The sequence below is a fragment of the Talpa europaea genome, assembly GCF_964194135.1.
Source record: "Talpa europaea genome assembly, chromosome: 13".
In the NCBI taxonomy this organism is placed as follows: domain Eukaryota; kingdom Metazoa; phylum Chordata; class Mammalia; order Eulipotyphla; family Talpidae; genus Talpa; species Talpa europaea.
Genome location: NC_140080.1, coordinates 95,313,056 through 95,327,931, shown reverse-complemented (window position 1 = coordinate 95,327,931; position 14,876 = coordinate 95,313,056). Strand labels below are relative to the sequence as shown.

The 14,876-nt window shown below is 42.8% G+C and overlaps 1 protein-coding gene across 1 annotated transcript in view; it reads right to left on the bottom strand.

Annotated features, from left to right (window-relative positions):
* Positions 1-14,876, bottom strand: part of DOK6 (docking protein 6) — a gene marked incomplete at both ends in the record, with an annotated part of 324,914 nt that overhangs the window by 127,273 nt on the left and 182,765 nt on the right. The window contains one exon of the mRNA XM_084252328.1: positions 2,896-3,015. Coding sequence (XP_084108454.1) covers positions 2,896-3,015 — 120 coding nt within the window. The remainder of the gene's footprint in view (positions 1-2,895; positions 3,016-14,876) is intronic.

The following is a 14,876-nucleotide window of genomic DNA, read 5'->3' as shown; positions in this document are numbered from 1 at the left end:
CCATATTTTGCTTAATTCTACATTTCCTTAGCTTAGTTTATGCATATCACAGGTCCTCAATGTTTGGTGGGTAAATAATGAACCAGGGAATGACCTACAAGGATATCTGAGGAGAAGTAGGGAGTATGGTTACTATGGCAACCAGGTAAATAATTTAGACTGGGAAACTAGAATTCTGCTTTGGTTCAGGGAAAAGGCTGTACCCAATTTTAGGCTAAAAGTAGGCCCCCAGGCAATGCCCGTCCATTCATAAGCAAGTCCACAAGGCCCTGGACAGAACCGAACCCTCTGACTGAATTAACCAGATGGCCAGGTCTGGGGTGATCTTCCCTTTTGTTCCAGAAGGCAATCTCTTGCTTCAGCAGCTAATAGGACATATCCTGTGGGTTCATTCTCAATAGCAACTTCAGGAATTTCCAAGGAGTTGCTTCCTGGTTAGGATGCACCTTCTGCTATTAATGATGACTATGCAACATTTGCTTTTGTGTAACATAAATTCTTTATGAGTAATTATGGTTGTAACACCATACATTAATATATCCTAAGGTCAGTGCAGGCTAACTTAATTAAATATTACCAAAACATGTGAAGATGATCAAAGTTGGAGGAATTTAAGATGCAAAATGTCTATTTAATATGTACTTTCTTGTGCCATTATTATCTGAAACATAAGTGTGTGTGTGTGCACGTGTATGTGTGTGTTGGGTGCGTGTGTAAGCTTGTGTTTGCTTACTTTTCTCCTATACCATGTGAGATTCTGAGTGATAGGAAAGCCAATGGCACAAGATAAAGGAGCTTCTATACAGAAATTCTCCTTTCAAAGCAAAATACTGGAGAGGCTTAGTGACTGTGCATGTTCAAATAAGACCGTCTATTTCTTTGTAGGGTACATGTACATTTAAGGGGTCATTTTAATGAATGAAATGTTACCTCTCTAAGCAAATAATTACTATATCATATATTAAATTTGATATATTTAAAGCACAAGTATCACTTTGTATGAAGTTCTGATTATTAAACAGAATAACCTGAAAAAAGCAGGTACGGCCTTGATGATAAGAGAATTTCAGGTCTTCTCTACAGCATAGGCAGAATTCTTTTTTTCTTTTTTCTTTTTACTGGTGTTTAAAAATCTTGTGCTTGCCACATCATTCTGTCATTTAATTTTGCATTTATCCTGTCCTTAAAAAAATCATATTAAACATTTTCCTTTATATTCTTTGATAGTATCCTAACTTACTCTGATATTATCACTTTAGAAATAAAAATTATAGCAAACCAAGGGAGGGCAGTATCCCTCTGGATGGAAAGCATACCCAACGTGAACACCTTTCAATGGAAAGCAATTCACGCTGAAGGAGCCCCTGCGCCACTTCTATCACAGACTTCATTTATTCACTTTCCCCACGTTTGTCTTCTAGAACTTCACAAGTGTTTGTCAGTAAGAGTCTCTTTCTTTTTAACTCCATTGTGGCTGAGCAGCATACTCTAAGCAGTGTGATTGTGGATGTTCTCGACTTAGCTCAGCTCCCAGAAAACAAATCAAAGATGCAGCACAAGAGAGTGTGTGCACAGAACAGAAACCTAGAAGGGCAGCTAGAGCAAAAGTCGCTGACATGCCTTTGTGGCCAGGTTTTGTATGAATATACGTCCATGATCAGCTTTTTTCAGCTAAGCCACCAACAAAAATAAACCTGTCTAATGGTGTACGACCAGGACGGCTGTAGAGCATCACCGTAATGCCAAGATCACGGCCAGGAGCTCTCTGGGAGACTCTCACCTGCACTGCCCACAGGCCTCTTCTCTACATCTCTCAACCTTTCCAACACTGGCCAGCAAAACCTAGTGACACTAGAAAGCTTCTGCTGCTACACCACCAGATCATTTGGAGGTGATGATGATTAGTGCGGCGTGATTTGGCTCTCACTGCTTTGAGCTGCTTGCTCTTCCAGAACACGCTGCCTGAGGTCAATGAGGCATCGGAGGAGGAGGTTCAATGGGAGGAGAGAGTGGCAACACGCAGCGTGTGCCCTACACTGCCTCAATTTTCCTGTCCACGAGATCTCAGAGAATGTGCATTCCCAGGTGGAGTCCCCTAGTGAGGGAACTGAGTTCTCCCCGCTCCCCGAATTCCTAAGTTGAGGCTCCTAACTCTCAGAAGAGTCTGTAGAGGTGGAGTCTTGGGAATAATTTGAGGTGAGATCGTGACGGCGTGGCCTTGCAACAGGGCTAGTGCCCGTATAGGAAAAGGTGCGAGGACGTCTTTCTCTCTGTCTCTCTTGTCGGGCCACAGCAAGAAGGTGGCTATCTAGGACCCAAAAAGAGGCTTCTCCCGGACACTGCTGGCTCCTTAATCTGGATTTCTAGTCTCTAGAACTGTGAGAAACTAATCCTGCTTGCTCAAGGTTCCCAGCCTTGCGTGTTTTCCTACAGCAGCCCCAGCTAAGACATGGTATCAGTCAAATCCCCTAAATGCAATAGATAAATAACACGATAAGCCAAATTTATTATATAGACTCAAAATCTGTAACAATCTGCAAAGAAGAAAACGTAGGGATCATGTACCTTCAAAACTTTACATACAGCGAGTTATCTGATTAGCCACTTGTTTAGACAATGGTTATGCCAGAGCAAGGGGCCAAGAGACCAGGGACTCCCCAGCATTGGCGCTGGTTAATTTGCCATCTTGAGTAAAGTCTCTGAACATCTCAGACTGGTCAGTAGCGGGGACATAGCGGGTTCCCAGGGGTGCACACTGAACTTATTATACAATGTTGTAATGCAGCGTTAGTGCAAGAAAGAAAAGAAAGTCCAGTGTGAAGCACTCATGGGGGCCTCTGCAGTTCCAACTCACAGGGCAGTTAGTGCTTCAGACAATGCACGACGCTCACTCACCGTTCTGTTCCCGCTGCACGCCCGCCGCCAGCAGGTCGGGCTCCCCCAGGCTGATGTCGTTGAGCCGGGTCCCCAGGCACTCCATGCACAGGTGCTTGCACCACTCCTCGGCCTCCAGCTCTGCAAAGGGCCACACGGAACAAGGTCAGGGGAGTCTGTGCATGCACGGAAGGGGTTGCTGCAGCGCCGCCCGCCCAGTAGATCCCCACCACACCTTCCCACTGCTCGACGTTGTAGCTCCACCTGATTTTACGGTATTGCAATATACTTTATCTTACTTAAAGTTATGGTTTGGAATTATGTGTTGACGATCTAGTATATTTTAGATCCATTGACGTTTCGGAGGCAGGTCACTAAGAAAAAGAAATTAAATGTAGATAAAATTATACAGATGAATGGTTGAAAAATGTGAAATGTAAGAGGGGGCTTTTCTAATTTGTCTTGGATTTGCGCAGGTTAAAGGGCTGACCTGCAAGTCCAGGACTTGTAATGGGTCGTAGATGAGCAGGAAAATGAACAACTTTTCCTTTTTTAATTTTAATAATATATATATACACACACACACACACACAGAGTACATATACATGTGTACCAGTTCACCCCTGAACCATCAGTTCACCCAGTTCACCCCTGAACCATCACCACAGTCCCTTGTGCTCTTCTCTCCCCTGTTTTGATTTTTCTACACCCCCCTGAAATGGGACAACTTCTCTTGGAAAAACATCAAGAATGGACCATCTCTACTTTGAGATAACTTTGGCATAAGAAGCTTAAAATATCTTTGTCCTTTAGAAAATTAATTACTGAAAATATAGACCCAATGAGTGCTGTTTATTTTGCCTCCCAATTTCTTTAGATTTGCAAGTTTTGGCTTCTGCTTGAAACTTGAGGACACCTTACACGCACGCAGAATCTCGGCGTGGCTAACACTGTCAGCGACGAGAAGGAGGGTGACGCTACTATAAACGCCACATGGCCGCGGTGGCTGTGGCCGAGGGGCAGTCCCGGGTCCCCATCATGTCACTGGGCAGCACCAGCACAGGGTGGGGACCGGCTTCAATGCAGACAGTCTAAAAAGGAGGACAGGGCACAAACTTTTGGATCACACCTCAAAATCACTGCACAGAAACCGTATAAAAACTTTGCACCGACACCTGCCCAGAGGAATTTCTGACTTTTCCATGTGGCATCAATCCGTGCTGGAGCAATTTAATACAGATTTCCTTCACATCTCGTTTCTCTCTCTGGACGACACTGTAGCCGTCATCTTTGCATTTTAAACCTTTCCCAATCTTGGGCCTCCCCGGTGGCGCAGCGGTTGAGCGCTGGGTTGCGATGCTGCCCGCGGCCTCTGTGGTGCCGGTTCGATCCCTGGCTGCTCCCCGGCCACCAGAGGAGGGTCCCACATGGCACAGACCTCTCCTGCCGCCCGCTGCTCCCCTCAGCAGTGTCCTTCGGTCCTTCTGCCTGCTCTGCTCCCCGCTCTGGCTCTGGTGAATTCTCTCACCCTCCCGCGCTTCTGACTGTACCCAGTGCTTGTATAAACCAAACAAACAAACAAACAAATAAATAAATAAAACATGCCTCTATTAAAAAAAATAAACCCTTCCCAATCCACCCCCCAAGAAGGGGTCGGTGAGAGGTTTTCTGGGCTCCAGGGATTTGAACACCAACGCCAGGCAGTGAAGCTGCCTTCCTCACTCGCCCGCACCAGGGCATCAGAAACAGATGTGAACATGCCATGTCCAGTCAAATCTGTCACTTGGTTTTAATTTTATCAAGACAATAGTGTTAAAAAATAAAGAAGTAAAGCTTGCAGCGCCCTCAGGAAATCAGCATCATAAAAACAGTAATTCCCGTGCTCCCTTATGAAGGGTGTTTTCTTACAAAAAAAAAAAAACACTCCCTGGGTGTTGCAGGGACTACCCTGTCTATAGCGTGAGTCGGTCATCAACCTGCATCGGGGAGAAAGCGAGTCAGAGAGCCCTGCCCACCCTCAGGTGCACCCAGGGGCTCAAGCTTGTGACTTCTACATTTCTTCGGGATTCTAGAAACCATTCTTTTCCCATCACAAGGTCACAATATCATAACTGGCACTTGCAGAGGCTCATGGTTTTCTAAAACAATTCTTTTATCTTCCAGGGAGGAAACACCAGCCTTCATAGAAAAATTCTATTGGAGCAGAAATAGCACGTACTGAAAGTAAGTTTCATTAGGTATTTGTTTTAATTTAGGATGTTTATCAAAGTGTTGAAAACTTTTCTAGAACAAATCCAAAGCTTAAACAAATGTACTTTCTGCTCATCTCTAGCTGGTGTTAACAATTCAGCTGAGATAGACAAGAGGACTATATAAATACATATATACACACACACACACACACACATACCATATAAATATATATACATATACTATATACATATATATGTATCTTCCTTGTACATTTTGATGTTTTCAATATTTCTTTGACTCCACAATTTAAAATCGCTAGTAAAATCAGTGCCGCGAACACCTCAGCTGTGTGGCTCTCGCCAGTAGTGTTTCTAGGACTCCGCCGCAGAGGGGGGCACCCAACGTGCTGTTTGGGGTAAAACTGAGATGTGAAACATGCCCGCTCACCTCCTGCCAATTTCCCCTTTAGACACCAAGTCAGTGCGGACCCAGAGGTCAGAGAACTGTCCCTCTCTCCTATCAACTCTGTTGTCCTAGGATTTAATGAGGCAAAGGAAGGACCACGAGGCCAAGGGCTGTGGTGAAGCCAGAGGCCCGTCCCTCAGGCAGAACTCGGGATTCATTTCTGCCAGGCCCAGAACCCAGGTACCTGGCCCAGCCCAGCACAGAGAGGTTCCCGCTCCCGCAGCTGCTGCAGCCACGCTGTCCTTGCAGCCAGGCTCAGGAATCGCAGTGCTTCAGCATTTTGGTAATGCAACGCCATATAAAAATAGAAATAGAAAAACAATAAAAATAGAGATGGGCACAATAAAGACTGAACTGGGAGCTATTTCAGAAGGAGACAGACAGACAGATACAGAGAGGGTGAGAGAGAAGCAGGAGGAGGGAACGGAGAGGTGACATCCCTGCATTTCAGGTATGACCAAGGGTTCATTTTTTTTTTTTTTTTTTAACAAACGCTCACTATAACTCACTATAAGCCAGGCCTGTGCCAGGAGGTGATATGACAATCACAGTCCATGTTGTCGATCACCATAGCGCCTCCTGTGGAGTGAGGCACGAGTGCTGTGGAGCCTGCAGGCTGGCAGGGGGCCGGGGGCTGTGGCTGAACAGGAGCCTGTGGAACAAGCAGGAGAAGATGAGGGGAGGCGTGTGTGTGTGTCACACTTGTGAGTGTGCAAGTGTCTGTGTATTTGTGTGTCTGTGTCTGTGCATATGGTGAGTGTGCATGAGTGTGTCTGCACTGGATGAGTGTGAGTGTGCATTAGTGTCAACATGTGTCAGTGCATGTCACTGAGTGTGTGTGTGTGTGTGTGTGTGAAAATGCATATGTGAGTAAAATACAAGAAATGGTTGGCAGTCAGCACACTGCCCTCCTCTCGTCCCAGACAGTTCAGTCCTCTAGCCCCTCAGGCCTCCGTCCAGCAGGCGCTAATAACCTCGGTGCTCTGAATACTTTATCCTCTAGCTTTGCTGCACAAACTCTGAATGTGTTTATTATACAAGGATTTTTGCTCTTTACTTTTTTTAAAGATTTATTTATTTATTCATACAAGCACTGGGCACAGTCAGAAGGATGGGAAGGTGAGAGGATTCACCAGACAAAGCGGGCAGACTGACGAAGTACACTGCTGAGGGGAGCAGCGGGCGGCAGGAGAGGTCTGCGCGCCATGCGGGACCCTCACCTGGCGGCCAGGGATCGAACCGGCGCTGCAGAGGCTGCGGGCAGCTTCCCAGCCCGGCGCTCAACCCCTGCGCCACCCGGGAGGCCCTGCTCTTTATTTTTAAATCTGTGTTTGATAGTTACCTCTCACATAATTATAATTATGTTCTTTATTTGTTCTTCCTTGTGCAAACTCGATGGATGGAAGTTCCTGAAGCTTTTATTGTGTGTTCACTTATTTTGTCCCATCATTTTTTAACAAGTGTTTTTCCGTGAATGATGTTCCCTCTCTCACCTTTCCCTTCTGTTTTTTCACGAACCAAGGAGATTCAATACAAACACAATAATCTGAAATCACTGAATTTTAAAATCTTTGTTTTCCCACAGACTCAGTGCCTTTGTCTTTTGTTTCATCTTTCCAACTTGTGTCTAAGTCCACACACCGTGTGTAAATAATGCCATTTCTTATGGAACAAGAAAGGCAGAAGAACGTCCTCCACAGTTTCCTGTGTTTTTTTTCCGCTGCCCGACAGAAGCGCTTTTTCATTACACGAGCGTGTCCTTTTTGGATAACCTGCCACTAACCACACTCAAGGTCTTAATTCAGGCAAATAATTTTTGTCTCTAGAACAGAAATCCAAAGAACATGTTCACTAGGTAGAGGCCTAGTGAAACCGAGAAATGTGGTCACTTCCAAAAGAAACTGGAAGATGTTTGGAAATCACAGAAACAGAGAAGAGAGACTAACCTGAAAGTAATGACTGAACTACGAGACCAATGGGCTACCGATTTCAGGGAAAGTAATGACTAGGGATATTGCAAAATAGAAACACAGCGGAAGGAGGTGACGCCTTCCCTCCACCTCTGCCTTGCAGAATGCTGGGGGGACTTGCCAGACCCCTTTGTGTTAGAAGAGGTGTTAGCAAGCAGAGCCTTAATAAATATCTGTTGACTAAATGATAAAATCCAACTTTTATTACTTACCCTGAATTTCGGCTTTAGGGTAATGGTAGGAACGTTAAATGGTGCAAAATGAGCTATCTTTTAAAACAGTGAAAAAAATTTCATCCCATACACAGAAAATATGCTACCAGCCAATTCATGTCGCTGAATGAAACTCTGCTGGGCCGGCTTTGTTTTAATTTATCATAAGAGGAAGGCAAAATTTATTGTTTTGGGCAAAAATAACAAATAGTTGTATTTAGCACTCACTGGATTTAGCTTTATTAATAGTCTTAGGAAAATGTACATAAAATAATCTGCTTTTGTCTTTAGCAAAACCAGTAATTCTTAACTTTTTCTTGTCTTCTATGCAGAAGTGCCGTGATTTGGCAATAACTCTTTTTTCATATTTATTAAAGTCCTCTTCTATACAAGCTTTGCTGAAAAAGGAAGAAAAATCTCTTCTCCCTCTACAGAAAGCATTGCTTAACGAACACAATGACATCACTTTTTATCAGCTGGAACTTGTAGAACTGTAGAACTGCTAAACTGGAGGCCATTTTGATTGGTATCAATTTGCTACTTAACTGGTCTTGCTGATATTTTTACAGATTTTACAGATTTTCTTTTTTTCTCACTTGTCCTATAGTAGGAAGAAAAGAAACCAGTTAAAACCAAAATACGTCCTTCAACAACAATGGAAAACGTGTCCCTATTTTGCCAGCAAGAAAGAGCCTTTTTCATCTGCTGAAGTCAGATGTCAGGATTGTTCAGTTTCAAGATGGTGGGTTGTAGTTTTCTCTCCTTTCCTGGAAGTTCCCTCCTTTGCTCCTTCCCCATCCTTCACACCTCATAATCCTTTCAAGCTGGTTTCAAAGATGACTTTTGCAGTTTAGCTCCTTTGGATGTAGCACTTTCCTCTGTGTTCCGACAACGCTCTCTACTCACTTCCATCTTACAGCTCCTGAGCTACTGGCCTATTCCCAACCAGGGGGGCTGTGGGAGGCTGACTTTGTTTAGTCACTTAAGACCTCACATAGCACCTGGACATGGAAACTAATAAATAAATGCAAAACAAGTAAATGAATGTTGAAGTCACCCCAACAAACTGAAGATAAATTTTAGAGCCAAATGTGAATCATCCCGTGAGCAATCACTGGCTGGATGTTTTGCAGTATCTGGTTCAGTCAATGGTTTGACCAGAGGACTATGAGTACAGTGACTTGTGACACCCTTCCTACCGATGCAGGAACATAAAAGCAAATAATAAAACAGTGCGAGGACCAGCCTGGGTGCCTGATGGCCAAGGATGAGGGCATCTTCTACAGACCCACAGCATAAGTGAGAAAGAGTCGTGTTGGGTGAAGGTGCCGAGACTTTGGAGTCATGCATCATGGATACATACATAGTGTTTCCTAATTTTAAGAAAACAGCAGAAGTGGGGAGATGCTATCACACAAATCTGAAAACGCTTGTCAATGTTGGTGGCTAGTCAGCAAGGATTCAGGAGGCTCGTGGGTCCTGCACAGACCCTGCACAGTTCAGCAGTGGTGAAATACTCAGTGAGAATGTCTCCAGCCACCACTGGCAGATGTTAGAAAACAGCACGAAGTGAGGAAAGAAGCTGGAAAATAGAATCTTAGCGGCAAGTGTTAGCTGCCTTAGGGCTCCATCTGGCAAGGGGTTAAGAAAAAGAATTGGTCAGTTTGGGCATAAAAGTCTTAAAGGAAATAGCATTTCCAAAAGATTGGAGCCTTTCAAGGTTTAAAAAGGCAACAGCTTTTCAACTCCAGGTCAATGCCAATAAAAGTAAAACATGATAAGGCTTTGAGCCTCAGATCCTTTCTTGCAACCTCAGAATGGCTGAAAATCCCACAGAGTAAAAGTCTGGCCCAAGTGTGGTGTCCTGTTCAATTGGAGAAATAGCCTGGGGGGCAGCAACCAAGGAGTCCCCCCGCCCCCCAAAATGCCCATCCTGAGAGAATCTGCAGGACAGCGAGAATTCAAACAAGTATTTCCAGGAAGGAAATGTCAGCATAACTATTGGCAGGTGGAACTAAGTAAAATAAAAAAGATAAAAATTGCTACATTTTTAAAGAATTATTAAAGAAATAGGAAACTGCTCTAAAAAAAAAAAAAAAAAAAAAAGAAGTCAATGGCATTTGGAGCTTTTAAATCACCCTGGATCTTCCAGGGCAGGAAGCTGTCTGAGAAAGGCTCTCGGCCCTTGAAGAAGGTATACACAAAAATCTGGAAGCTCCTGGGAAGTCAGATGATGGTTCAAAGAACAATGGTTTGGTGACCCTCTCTCAGAGGAATGAGTATATTTTGTGTTTTGGATGAAGGCTGAGCAGATGCTGGGTGACCAGAAGCCTGGTGGGAACCCTTGGCTTGGGAAGCTGGTTCTGGAGATTTCCCCCAGTTTATAGTGAGCTCATACTTATTTTCCCTTTGGAGTTAGGCGCCCAGCTCACTGAGTATTTGTTGGTGAATGAGAGTGTACATGTATAAAAGAAGGAAGCATGGGGACCACTGATGATGGAATATGAATAATTAATGAGTAGCATAAAAATGATAATTATTCTGATACTTTGCAGCAAGATGATCATTAAGATTTATATGTTCTATTCACATGATGATAAGTATTGTACAGCTCATAAAGATGACTTACAAAAGGCAGCATCACATTATGTTGAAATATTATGTTCACATTAATTTTCCACTCATTGGGAATAAAGATAACCTATTATTGACAGAAAGGTACTTTGATCCGTCTGAAAAATTATTTCTTAGTAATGATTTTAAAACAAAATACAGGAATTGTGAAAACATGAACTGATCACATTTAAGTTAAAAAGGATAAAATTTAAAATATGAGATTGTGAAAGTAATTAATATATATTTTTGATGCATTACTATATTTTTATATTTTTAAATTTCCAACTTTAATATCACATTTTGTGACCTAATCAAAATATGACAAAATAATTTATTTAGAATGTATTTTCTGACTCGTCATCCTTTAAATTAATTGCTTATGAAATGAGGTGAATTAGAAATGTATTTCCATATACTTCAGGCAAAAACATTTTAAGGAAACTTTGTAACAGTGGAATGAGGTCTGTCCTCTTATGTTTGATCCAGCTAAGGCCCTCTCCTTTCTTTATTGCCATCCCTACTTCACCTCACACTCAAGTAGTCTCAGTTCTGCAGTCTTATTTCTAGGGCCTATTTTGGTTTAGTATTGCCAGTTCCTTTGGTTTGTTTCCTCCATATTCCACATATGAATGAAATCTGATTTTTTTTCTTCTGATTTCTTTCCCTTAGCATAATTCCTTCCAGTTCCATTTATTTTGTTGCAAATGGCAAGAGTCCATCTTTTTCATAGCCAAGTAATATTCCATTGTGTATATATACCACATCTTAATACTTGGCTGTTGTAAACAGTGCTGCAGTGAACTCCAAGAAAATAGGAATGCATATGTGCCTTGAAATTAGTGATCATGAATTTTTTGGGTAGATACCCAGGAGTGGAATTGCATGATCACATGGTAGATATATTTTTAATATTTTAGGAACCTCCATACTGTTTTCCATCGGGGCTGGTCCACCCTGCCTTCCCCCTAGCAGTATACCATGGTTTCCTTTTCTCCACACCTTTTCCAACATTTGTTGTTTGTTTTTAACATGGTCCATTCCCACAGGAGTGAGGTGGTGTCTCATTGTGGTTTTGATTTGCATTTCCCTGATGATAAGTGACATTGGACTTTTTTTATGTGCTTGTTTGCCATCTGTATATCTTCTTTGCAGATGTTCTAGTTAGTTCTTCTGCCCATTTTTGATTTGGGCCCTTTATTTTTATTTTGTTGAATTATATGTGTTTTCTGTAGAGCTTAGTTACCAGCCCCTTGTCAGATGTATGGTGTGCAAATATTTTCTCCATTTCACCATTCAGTAAGGTGTCTTTTGGATTTTAGAATGAGAACATGAACAGGGAATCAGGATATGCCTGAGGAAAAGGAATGAGTGTTTGACAAGGCACCGCTGAGGCCAACAACTGCAATGAAAACACCAAACCCAATAAAGAAACGCAGACTCTCAACATTGTGCTCCATACGCTAACCACGCACTGATGGAAATATCTTTCTTCAGAGTAATTTCCTTAGCCTACAGTATGAACATAGATAAAAATGATTTTTTAAAAGATTAAGAAGTTTTATGATATTATATATAAGAACAAAATGGGCTTACCAAACAAAACTGCTAGGGGAATACTGTCAATATTAAGATAGGATTTTATTAAGGGTTCCACTGTGGTCAATGCAAAACACATTTCTATTCCTGGGGAAAAGGGCAGCAAAATTCCACCATTCTATTCAGTTATACATTTTCTGAATTTCTTAATTAGATTTTTGCTGACTAGCAGGATTCCACAAAGTGATTTTGCTGTCATAATCAACCGAACCTAAAGATTACATGTGGTATATTTGATTATTTGCTCTCTTTGGAACCCGTCGTCATGCTCCAGGTGGATATCAGACTAAAGGTACATCTTGTGCTCAACTGACCTGTGAGCTCTCATTTCTCTTACAGGATCTTACAATGAATGGGCAGAAGGCATGACCACAGAGCAGAGCAGATCTTATATGGTGGGGTGAATGCAAAATTGCTAGAGTACAGCAAGGTTCAGGGACTTCCCTGGAACCAAAGGAATCATCCAGATCTGTTCCGTTCTTAACTATAGTCCTAGCAGTGACATGTCCAGCAGAATTTAGGTAAAAGTTGACTTTTACATCCCTGTTTTTGTTAATAAGTGAACACCTTTTAAGAGAGTTGAGAAATGAGATATTGTCCCAAGGAGATAACTTGAAATAACTTCTGAAAGGCTTAGGGATGATTCTGTCACCAGCCTGGTAACCATGAATCCCTGCTCCTTGCCTTGTCCATTCTTGCTCAGCTCCTGCTTATCTTCTCTAGCAGATAAAACCAGAAAAAAAACAGGCAAGGCTGGCTTAAAGCAAGATGGAGGTGGAAGACAAAGGTCAGCCCACAATCTCATTAACCTGCTAAGCAGTCCACCCACCAGCATTATGATCTGTTAGGCTAAGACCAGATGGGGAAGAAAATGCAGAAAACCTGGAAAACCTTGCCTGTTTCTCTGAAATTCTGCTGATACAGACCCTCTAGCTTCTCTCCTTCCTGAGGGCTCCCTCATTGTATGTCCCTGATTCTCCGCAGTTCAGAGATATGGCGGTCGAGGAAACAGGTCACTACATCCACTGTCCACGACTGGGGTTTGTTGGCACCTGAGGTTTCCTTCCCTCAAGTCTTGTCCCTTGAGTTTTGGCTTATGAGAGATGAGTGGTCAGACTCTACATATTCTCGTTAGAGTTCCAAAAAGCTTCCTTTAATTTTCTTCATTGATTTTGGCACTAAGATGAAAAATATCACCTTGAAGACTGGATCCTATTGCTTACGTTCATCTGTCCCTCATCTGTCCATGAAAGCAACTTCTTTATCTTGGCATGAATATCAGCTCCGTAGCAACAGCCAAGCGTTGCTGTTTGATCACTGCAGCGGTGGCAACGACAGTGTCGCATGGGCACAGGAGAATAATCTGCAGATCATTGCCATTTTGCTTATTTATGGATTAAAGTAGATTTTTTTGTGAAGTACACATTTTCAAGCTGGCTCTAAAAAAGACTCATCGGAAATCTATTGCTGCATACGCATGCAAAATTTGGTTTGATTAAAATGGATCAATGTGAAATTGTGTTCACATATTTGTCCTATTTATTCAAAGACAAAGTTCCTCTCACAAGATAAATCTTAAGATAAATGAGCTCAATAAACAAGAAGAAAAGGACCTAAAATCTGGAGAATATAGTTAGAATAGGAGAGAAGCTTTCAAAAACAGAGCGTAGTGGCTAAAGAGTATTAGACGATGCTTTACATAGGAACTCAGTGCCTACTCCTGTGTTTAAAAACATTAAAGGGGAAAATATGCATGCCCATAACTGGAATATATTGGCATATATCAGCCACCAGGAGGTTCTGGTGGCTGAGTCACAAACAGAGGGGGTTCAGCTCAGGAGGATTTGTCCTGGGGTCAAGGTAGAGCTGGAAAGGGCCAGGTAAACCTAGCCCATCCCTATTAAGCTCAAGTCTGTGACCTTGAAACCCCACTTATGAAGCCCTAGTGGGGGCTAAATCGTAATTAAGAAGCTCCTATCCCAAGGCCACTTCTCAGTAACACCAAGGTTCTGAATCACTTGGCAGAGAAAGGATATAAGGCTCTGGAACAAAGCTATGCTAGAGAGTTAGGCCATGTGCCAGATCCCCTTTCTGAAAACTTGCCAGCAACTCTGGGAGTTCCTCGGGATGGCAGTTCCTGGGGATGGCAGTTCTGCAAGGTCCAAAGAGGGACCCTCCTCTGGGCTAAAGCATCTTCTTGCATCCTCAGGGAGGCGAGCAAATCAGAGAGAAAAAAGGCAGGGAAGATGCTCCCTGTGGTCATTCTCAGAGCCAGGACAGACCCAGGAGGAAAAAGCAGACGGAGCCCCTTTGAATTAGGGCACCGGACCCTGCCCCCCCAATCCTCCGGCAAAAGGAACCTGGACTTAGGAGGGGGCAGGGCAGAACATGAACTTACCGAGATGATGGTGGTTTCAACTGTGCTTCTAAATGAATGAATTTTAACGTGAGTTGGGGAAGAAAGGTACTAGGTTAACATTCACAGCAATGTTTGAGGTGTGTTAACTTGGGATGCTTATTATACATTTAATTGCAAATGAGTTGGAAATTCTGTGTCTAGATAGAAGATTAAATTGGAGGGTGGTACTTAAAACTTGTGGGGAAAATGAGATTAAAACTGGAATAAGGGACTCTCACTGATTTTTGGAATAGTCCACAACTTAGAGGTGTGAGAAGGCACGCAGTCACGAAGAATGCTGAGAAACTGACCGGTAAACAAGGGGGGGTGTCAGCCCCTTGAGAGCAAAGAGAAGAAAATATGCCAAAAGGAGAGGCTTACACGCTTGTTCATTTGTGTGACTGATCAGTTTTTCACTTGTCCTGTCCAGGGAGATTTTTTGGAGGCAAGACCCAGGAAGGACCCAGGCAGCAGCACAGAACAGGAGTTAACTCAAGGCCAAATAACAGGTAGAGAGAAAATATTTGCAAATTGTATAAAGAGGATAAATTT